General features: G+C 44.7%; 1 protein-coding gene across 2 annotated transcripts in view; it reads right to left on the reverse strand.

Moving 5' to 3' along the window:
• The window catches only part of CCDC88C (coiled-coil domain containing 88C), a 95268-nt gene extending 86563 nt beyond the window's left edge, over positions 1 to 8705 (reverse strand). For both annotated transcript variants that reach the window (XM_058840340.1, XM_058840331.1), the window contains exons 1-3: positions 8270 to 8705; positions 8066 to 8166; positions 710 to 818 (exon numbers count right to left, since the gene is read on the reverse strand). In XM_058840340.1, coding sequence (XP_058696323.1) covers positions 710 to 818; positions 8066 to 8166; positions 8270 to 8329 — 270 coding nt within the window. In that variant the 5' untranslated portion in view covers positions 8330 to 8705. The remainder of the gene's footprint in view (positions 1 to 709; positions 819 to 8065; positions 8167 to 8269) is intronic.
• Positions 8706 to 10158: the final 1453 nt, after the last annotated feature.

Consider the following 10158-nt stretch of genomic DNA (forward strand, 5'->3'; position numbering starts at 1 on the left):
ATTTAGAGTACCTGAGTTTATGCCATGGCTCTCCAGCAGGAGCCAACATGCTCATAACTCTGCAAAAGCACTCAGCTGTCACCACTCTGGTTTAGGAGAGCACTTTTACAGTCGAGGAACACTGACAGTTCAAGAATGACACCCAACAAGTGCAGTGTGAGACTCTGCAGTCATTCCTGCACTTCTGTGTCTTAGAGGGGTTCTGAAGAAACAACTGCTTGAACACCAAAGTACAGAGTGTAAGAAGTCTACCTTCAAGGTAAGCACAGATTTTTGTTCTAGTTTTACAAACATTCCTTCATCAAGATTTTATTTTCTAGCAGCCCCTTTAAGAAAAGGTTTCCTGTTTTTATAAAGTTTTATACCTAGAAACACAACTTCCATTTCATCAAACCCCTTCACATACACAACCCTACCACAAAGCCCCTTTAGTACACACATCTCCAAATGCTATGACAGTCTTTGAGGACAACAACTTCTATAAAAACAAAAAAAGAGGAAGGCAAGGAAGCTGCCTCTGGCCATGAGGAATAGATGGAGAAGATAACTGTACTGTCATTTTCAGAAGAAAAAGCATGGCTTAAAGTACTTTTACACAAACACAATTTCATCTCCATTTCCTGTAGCAAACTTCTTTGAGTCCCCAGCTCCTGCACTAGCTAAAACAGTACAGCACCACAGATTAATGAGCAGAGAGCAGAAATCTCACCTGATAGTAAGTCTTAATGTTTCTGATCAAGATAGTCAGGTTTTGAACCCGAAGATAGGTATCATTATTTACGTGCTTGTTGACACGTTGGTTGGTTGGTCGAGGATCTCTATTAAAAAGGAAGAAAATAAAATATTACTAATTAAACCAGTATTAAGACTTAACATGTCAATAACACTCAATAAGTTTATTAATTAAATACACTGACAATTATGCAGGGTACATATGCATTAATTCATGATAGAATAAGCTCATTACCTCTGTACCTATGTGTAAGCTGGAAATATTTTCTGCATGTCACACAGTACCCTACTGCAACCCACACAGTATTTTAGGTCAGCTTCCCTTCTTACCAATATTTCCCTGAAAAAAAAATCATATCTAGTTTGTGCAAGCTAGATCAAAGCAGTCTCTGATAATATGGGATTTCCCTTATACAAATAAAGGCAAGACTAGGAAATTCTATCATGCCTTTCTCAGCTTTGGTGTTTCATGACAAGAGGGTATTAATACTTAATCAGTGATTACCGTAAAAACTGTGAAGACCAGATGTATTATAAACTGAAGGGAAAAAAAATAATATGTCACTTATTACCCCCATATCATCTAACCAGACCTCTCATACACACGTTAAGTTTTTTGTTTGATTTTGGAAACAAATCAAAATTGTACCTGATTCAATTTATTTCTAAAATAAAAAATAAGACACAGGAAAAAAGCTGCAAATAATTTCATGCAAATGTACACTTTCAGATCATCTCCGTACACTCTAAGACGTTGAAAAGAAAGGAACATGAAAATCTTTATCTGCCAATAGCACAGATCAAAGTTTTGTGTTTGCCCTCTAATAATGACTCTTATCAGCAGACGCCTACACAATCCAAACACCTGCCTCCCAGAGCTCTGCTCTGGCTGTTAATTAAGCCGTTCACAGCTTTTCCAGGGCCAATTATTGAACTCGGGCGTTGACAAGGAAATAAAAGAGGAACTGATCCAGTATTTATTTTTAAAATATATCTGCCAACGTTTACATAAATATGTCAAAGAGCTTGTACTTTTTTTTTCAAATGCACAACCATTCCACAGCACCTCTTGTGTGAAAGCAGTGCTATGGGAATAAGTATGAAAAAATACATAGACATTCCAGAGATGAGAGAAAACTACCTTGACAGCAGATAATATCAGACAGTATTTATATACATGAATTTAAGCATATGACCAATACTGGCATAACTAGCAAGACACTACACAGCCTTTACAGCAGCAAAGGATTTTGCATACAGATTTATACTATAATAAATTACGAAAGAAAGAAAGAACAGAAAGAGGCAACTGCAACCAGCTTTTAAAGTAAAATCTGTAGTAAGTATTCCATGTTACTGCTGCTCAGATACAGGAGTGCAGAAGCCATACTTGTAACAGTAGACAGGATGGATCCTCGGTGAGGGAGAAGCATAAATGCCACCTGGGCTTCAGCTCAGGCAGCACCCTTGCCTTCAGTACTGTCTGAGCAGATGCTGTACCTCAGAGGAAGCTGGACAAAGCTTTTTTAGGCAAGGCCACGGCAACAAATTGGGAAGCTAAAAGGGAAGAAACATTCAGCAAAGAGAAGCTGGCCAAACAGAAGGGTCAAGCCTACAGTTCTCATTTCCATGTGAAAGCTCATGTAGGCAGCACACTGCCACACCACTGGTCACTGCCTGGCAGCATTCCCAGGTTTATGGCCAGGAAGTGACATCTTTGACTGGCTAGCAGTCACTACTCCACAGCCCTTCCCAGAAATGCACAAAAGGGGGCAAAAATCCACAAAACGCACTGACCAGCCACAGGAAAGCAGAAGCTATTTCTCCAGTGGCTGCAGCAGTGGAACTGCGGGATCTAGATGAAGTTTTCAAAGGCACAGAAGACACAGAACAACTACTTCCTATACAAGATCTGCTCATTTTTGCACAGGGGAGACTGTGTTACAAGAACATAAGCACTAGCAGGACCAGACCCTTAGGAGCAATTCCAGAGCTTTTATCCTATCATCTTCGTTAAGGGTAATTGATTGCTCCAAGAGCCCTTAATGCCACTGACCTCAGGGTCCTCTTAACCTGCAGCCAAGTTGCAGCATAGTGCAGCTCTGGCACTCCTGCCACTTCTCCATCACAAAGGAGTTAAAAGCTTTTCTGAAAATAGAATGTAGCTCAAAAATACGTTTTCTGAACATGTTGCATAACCAGCTTCTCACAGCACCTCATCTTAGTTCAGAGAAGACCCTCTGATGTGGAAGCCCAGCACAGCCTATACTTTAAACTGCCACAGAGCTTTTTGTCTTCTCAGGAAAATAGAACAATTTCCTCTCAACAAGCAAGATCCCGTTTTTTCTTTCCGTGCTTCAAGATAATCCTACTCTAAAGAAGACAGAGCTGTTGGTACCACACTTTGTACATTATAGCACCTGTCTGTATGGTGAAACCCAGTCATTGAGAATTTTACAGAAAGAAACTCTAAAGATCACATTGAAAATTAAAGAGAGATTTTTTTTTCACAACACTAACCAGGTAACCCAAACAAATTCATATCTGGATATACCTGAAAAATGCCTGAACACCACTTCAGTCCTTTGGCCTTTTCAGTCCTTTGATGTTTGCACTTCCCCTCACACACAAATATAATGAAAACTACATTTCTTTTTTTTTTTTTTAAAACCACCTACTTCTCAAGATCAAAAAAGTTATCTAAATAAGACTGAGACAGCATGGCTGAGGTGTGACATAAGGAAGTACTCCACAAACCCAAGCCAAATAGAAAGAAAGTCTCAAACCTCACTATATACCTAAATATTTTAAAGAAGTTGTCTGGTTTGTACATGCTCACAAGTCTTCTAGGAACAGAGAGGAAAGGGAGCGTCAGGAGACACAGATCAAGTGACAAGTTCAGCAGGCATGGGGCCACCAACACAAGTGCATGATGATGCAATCCCCTAAGCCACCAATTCATAAAAGTAACAAAAAAACCTGTTTAAATTTTAAAATTCAAAACAACAATCCCATTCCTACAATTTTTGACAAGCCATTTTGATGAGCAAGGGGAAAGCCCTCAAGTCAGGCCCAAGGGTTACAAGATGCCAGAAGGGGCTGACTGGCCTAGCATCCTGTGGCACTTTGCTCTGCAGGCAAGGCACTAAACAAAAATACACCACACTGGGGCTACTCTTACTCTCCCACCATCCAACCTCTTCCTCTATCAAGTGAGACAATGCCACTATGGCTGGCAGACTCCTAAATTGTCTGGAAAATGTTGGAAAAATGCACTTCTACATAACATTCTAAAATTTTATATTAAGTGGATGCACATCTCTAACACATCTCCTGGTATTGGTGCCATCTGCTACAAACCACGAGTAGCAGCGCTCACAACGTGGCTGGGCCTGTCACATGGTCTAAATTAAAGACAATAGATCAACGGTACCACAAACCATGACAGCAACTGAAATGGAAAAACCTATTATTAGGTGTTGTTATAACAGGATTTTAACACAAATAGCATTATCAGCAGTATTCCTAACACATGTTCCTGTTTACTAAATGTTTTGACAGAAAAGCAGTATATTTTCAATTAGAAGAATTAGAACAAGCTAATGTGAAAACACGTGCCTGCATAAACCTCCACATCATTTTATATAGCAAGTTTTATTTGGGAAGTCAAATGGGGCAGATATTTGCTTATGCTTGTAGGTATTATGCCACAGCTGAAACTGTAACACTGAAGGCAGTCATTACAGTACCACCACGTGCTAATTTCATACCAGGAAGTGACAAAAGCCATCTGAAAAAAGTTCTTTAAACTATGTCTGCAGAGAATCTCATTAACCTGGTACACATAAATCCATCAGCAACACAAGCTTGAAACACAGCATTTCCACTTTGAAGATTAACAAACATTTCTGTATGCAGAACATCCAGCCAGTACTGCAAGTCTGCAAAAATCAACGTTGTCCTTCATGCATGATCAGGTTGGGATATACACTTGAGCAGGCCACAGGCAAAGGAAACCATTCATTTACAACAGAGTTATTTGAAAAATCATTTGTCTTTTTTAAAAAATCTAAGTGGGGAAACTAAACACTCCTGTCTGACTCTTGCTACTAAATTTAACTCATTTAACAGATAGGTGCCCCTACTGAGAACCAAACAACACCCACCTTTCTCAAAAACAGTCTTGCTTGTTTCAGAGATCACCAGTAAGCAAAGGGATCACCAGCAGAGCCCAACAGCCGGTGTCCTACTGACTACAGTCTGCCTAAGCCCAGGCCAGGTTCCCCCTCTGCCCTTGTGCCATAGCTACATTTGGCAAGCCAGAACAAAACACATTTTATTCAGGGCTGGCATTACTGGGGGCAGCTCATTCCTGAGGAGGATGAAGTTAAGGCACAGCCCTATTTTCACCTCCTGTCACAGAGCCAGCAGGGACCTGGCAGCCTGGAAAAGCAGTAGATAGCTGTCACATATCTCTCTGGTGACACAGCTGCCTCACTAAGATGAACCCACCACCTAAAAAACGTTGACACTGCAACAGAAAGCAGCTGGGATCTTCTCCACCCAAAGCTGCCAGACAGCATTTTGGGAAAACCTGAAGTATTAAAATAGAAATTAGGGTCTGACTGAACTCCTACAGCCCACCCATGACTCAAACAGCTAAATCCTTACTTTCACTCAGCAATCTCTACTCAACAGGTATATCTGGATTTCTTCACAGATCCACCTGTCTTTTTTTCCCTGAGTTAAGCTTAAAATCTGCTTTGCTGCAGGGCAGAAATGTTGTATTTTTAGTAATGAATTTCCCAAGAATCTGGCTTTCAAAATCTTCACTGAAAGAAACAGCATGATTTGCAGCAAAGTACTGCATCACACCTGGTGTTTAGGTGCAAGCTTGCATGTCTCTGTTATTTCTATTCCAGTAATCAGGCAAGAGGGATAAAAAAGTTACAAGTGAAATAACACACAAGTGATGAGGCAGCTGTCCACATCAGGAGCCCAGCTTTCACCCTGCCACCCCCTACTCTCTACATGTGTGTGCATGCCTGCATCTGTGCTTTCAAGCAATCAACACTATAACAGCAGGGCAAATCCAATTCCAGATTTATCAAAGACCCTCATTAATAGGCTTTCAGCAGGAAGAAATCTCCACCAAGCACTGAAAGCCATCTTCAGGAACCAGGACTTAAAAAAATAGATGAGCAAGAATTTTTAAAAACAGATTTATCGTTTTACTCTGAAAGCTTTGTGGGGCAGAAACATTCCTTGCAAGACTTGTCTGACTTACATGTTAGCAGTAATTGCACTGCAATTTCTAAAGTTAAAATCAGGGAAAAGTAGAGGTCAGTCAGCACCTCTCCTGAGCACCTTTCAAGGATACACAAATGAAATTGCAATCCTTCCTAAATTAAACAATCTTGGGCTCTTGGTACAAAGCTTTTGGTTTCAAGCTGTTTAGTCAGCATTAGAAGCACTGCTAAAGCTGCCTAAAAAGGGGGGAGGAAAGGCCCGATTGTGCATAATGAAACTTTCCTGCTCCACAGTGCTCATGCCTCCGACACTTTCTGCAACGCCACTGGCAGAGATGTTTGTTGGGAAAACAACTCAAACAAAAACCGAAGCCCCACCAACTTATTTACCTGACAGCTTAAAACTAGTAAACATGCCAGGGCATCTCTCACAATCACAAGAGATCAGACAAAATGCCAGCTCGTGTCACTGCACTCAGCCAGACTCTATGCTTATCTTCTTTATTTCCATGAGATCTTATCATTTTCTCCTTGTCCCCAGACCATTGTTCAGTTGCTCCCTCGACTTTAACAACTCTTACCTCCTTACACATAGTTCAATGGCCAATTAAAAATATTTAAGTTTGCACACACCACCTAACAGAACTCTCCTAACAATGCTACAGTCATTCAAAAGCCACATAGCTTCATAAATTCATGATTAAGTATGACTCGGTTAATTTTTCTTGTTTCGAAATAAGACTATTGCACATCTAAGTATATAAAAGTATTAGATAAAGTGTTGTTTGGTTAAATCTGCAGCCAACTCAGCTGCTGTTTCTTGATAGTTCGGTTGTTCATCTGTGCCAAACACAATAGCCAATTTCCCACATCTCGGAAAGCTATAAGCCTGAACCTAAACGTTCATATTTGAGGCTCTAATTTGCAGAAAATAATATTTTTAAAGTGTAATTATTCCTTTAAAAATGCTGGAAATTATGCCTTCTCTTTACAAGAAGCTTCTAGCCTGCTAACATTTTACACCACTAGCTTGTTATCTTCATGTGCTGGCTGGTCTGGGTTCTGTTCTGAATCATGGATTTTCCCCAGCTTCACTATTTAAGCTCCAGTGCACAATTTTCACTCCTAGTAACATCAAATCAAAAGAAAAAATTATTACCTTCTCACATAGAGCAGTGAATATAACAAAACTTGACAATCTGAGTGGTTGAGGCACTAATTGTCTGACTTAATGTTATTTCTCAAGATTTTAAAGGATTCTAAATAGGAATTCTTCATTTAAATGCTTGGACTAACACTGCAAATCACTGGTCCAGCTTCAATTGATTTCTGTCACTTAAGAGAGTACACTGCCAAAACTGAGTGACTTCCAAAGTCTCCTTCCCTGAAAGCCAAATATTTGTCCCTACAAACTCTCTCAGGTGTATTTCAGAATATTTAAAATAAAATACAGGGAAAAGAGAAAACAGGCTCTGCATGCAGTACAGTAGATCAGCAACAGGAAAGGATGTGGTTAAAAAAAATAGTGCAAGTCTTCACAACGGTTCACTTCGATGTTAGGGTGTTTTCAGCACTCCATCTTTTAACCAGTTTCTAAGTTCTCTCAACACATGGTCTCACAGTGGCGCTGGAAAGAGGTAGCACTAAAAGGCTTTCCCAAATTATGTATTTAGTATCAAAGTTTACGCAAGAGCAGACAAAGTTCAGATGAAACCCTCCCAGTAAAGCTTTATATGATACTGTACTTTCATTTCCTTCTTTGAACTGCCACACATCTTCCCCTGTAGCATTAACTAAGATAACTGGGAGGAAAAAAAAACAAATACAAAAAAAAAAACAAAAAAAAGTAAAAACACACAAATACCACACAAAAAGATTAGAAAAAGAAGTTAAAGAATTATAGAACTGGATTAGTTCCGAGCTTTTTTTAACTCCACTGTTTTTTGTTAATTTCGACGAGCAACCGAAATGAGAATCGCTCCGGCCCCAGGCCGCCCTCCGCGCCTGAGGAGAGCTCCGGGCCGGAGCCCCGACACCCCGGCACGGGCCGGGCCCCGCGTCTGCCGCCCTCCGACCCCACTCACATTTGCAGCATGATTTTGTTCAGGACGACGCCATCCACCAGGTCCATGTACACCCCGAGGTTGTCCTGGTCCTCGCTCCCCAGGTCCCCGAAGGTTTTCACCTGCCGGAGGAAAGACAGCAGGGTTGGGGGATGGCGGGCGGACCCAGCCACCCCCGGCAGCACAGGGCTGCCCCCTCGCTCCCCGCTGCCCCGCTCTGCTCACCCAGGTCACTAAGGGGCTCTGCAGGAAGAGCTCCAGGAGCTCGGAGACGGTCACGTCCATGTCGCCGGGAGGCTGCGGGCTCGGGGCCGGCTCACTCGGGAGACAAAGGCGCGGAGCCCATGGCCCGCCGCCCCGCTGCCCGCCGGGCGCTGCCTACAGGGCAAACAATGCGCGGCTCATCGCTCCCCCGCCCCGCGCCGGGGGCACACGCGGGGTCCCTCCTCCCGACGGCAACAGGCCGGTCCTCCCCCGCCGAGCTCCCTCCGCGGATGCACTCGGGGTTCCCCAAGCAAGAGCGAGACACGCCGGGAAAGAGGAGAGAAGCCGGGGTGGAAAAGAGAGGGGGGTTTAGGGGGGCTCGTCACGGCGAATGCCCGGGAGCAAAGGCGCGGAGCTCCCGCCGGACGGCTCCGAGCAGCCCCACAGCCGCTCCGCTCCGGCAGCCCCGGTACCTGCGGCGGGGCGCGCCCGAGCGCCGGCAATTAGACCCGGGTGGCGGCGGCGGCGTGACGGGCAGCGGCCGCGGCCAATGGGAGGGGCGGAGGGGCCCGGCGGCGGCCAATGGGCGGCGGCCGCGGGGGCGGGCCGCGGTGTGGGGTCGGGGCATCGCCCGCAGAGCGGCCGGGGCCGCTGCCCGCCCGGCGGGGGCGGCCTCACGGCTGCGCCTCCTTCCCGCTGTAACCGAGGAGATGCGCGGCCTCGCCAGGAAACTCGCCCGCGGGGCCGCGCCGGGGGCGGCTGTACCTGCCGGGAGCCGCCCGGCACCGCGCCCGGCACCGCGCCCTCCTCGGCTGGGAACGGCGCCAGCGCCGAGCGGGAGCGCGCGGCTCCGAAGTTTACCCTTTAAAAAGCACGAAATTCCCCACAAAGTGCTTCTCAGGGGCGCTTCCAGACGCGCCGCTTAAACCCCTCGGTGCAGCTCAAAGAACTAAGAGGGAAAACCCGGGGCAAGGCGAGCGGCACAGCCTGTTGCGCTCCCGCTGGGAATGAACAGGGAGCAGGTGCCCGTGGCGCTCCCGCCGCCGGGACAGGGCCCGCCCCAGCCCGGGGAACTGCCCGTGCCTCTGCCACAGCGCCCACCGTGCTCCTGACGGGCAGAAGCTCTCCCGTCTTTAGCTAGAAAAACAAATAATGCCAGGTAATCTGGATGATTGCTGCTTTATTTATCCCAGGCTCAGAACTTGAAGAGAAATAATTCAGTCATGAAGCTGAGCAGTGTAATGGACGGTGTCACATAGCGGGGCTTGGTTCTGTCAGGATTTCTGTTTGACAGTGTGCTCTACTTTTCACAGATGTAGTCGTTTATCTCTGGTATTTATCAGTAATAGCATCAGCCACTTCTTAGTGCATTCTGCCTATTTCTCGTTCGGCCATACTGAACTCACAAAATAAATTTGTATCTTGCGCAGTCAGACGAGACATGTGAAATTCTGGTTATTATTAACCAATTACCTTTGATACGTATTTTTAGTAAGGGGGTGAGTACATATGTGTTTGTGCACCGGCTGAAGGAGAGACATCTGTTGCTGTGCCTGAGGGACCAGAGCAGTTTGCAAGCAAGCTATTACTGAGTGATAGACACCGGTGTTCATTGTAGACGCCTGTTTGTCCCACCAAAGATCGGGTTTAATGATCTGCTTCATGAGGATCCTTATTTAAGGCAGCCCTGTAGACAAGGAGGGATAACTCCCGCTTGCTACCCTGGTACATGTGATTGCAACTTGTTTACAAGCTGTTTTGCTCAGTTTCATGAGAGAAGGTACCAGAAGGACACAAGTAATTAAATTAACCCTTTACTATGTTACTGATGTGGTCCAGTCGTTTCAGGACCTGAAAAGAAGGAAGCTTTGCAAGCACACTGTCTGTTGTAGTTGGATGGAGAAATAGGT

The sequence above is a fragment of the Poecile atricapillus genome, chromosome 1 (assembly GCF_030490865.1).
Source record: "Poecile atricapillus isolate bPoeAtr1 chromosome 1, bPoeAtr1.hap1, whole genome shotgun sequence".
NCBI classification, from domain to species: domain Eukaryota; kingdom Metazoa; phylum Chordata; class Aves; order Passeriformes; family Paridae; genus Poecile; species Poecile atricapillus.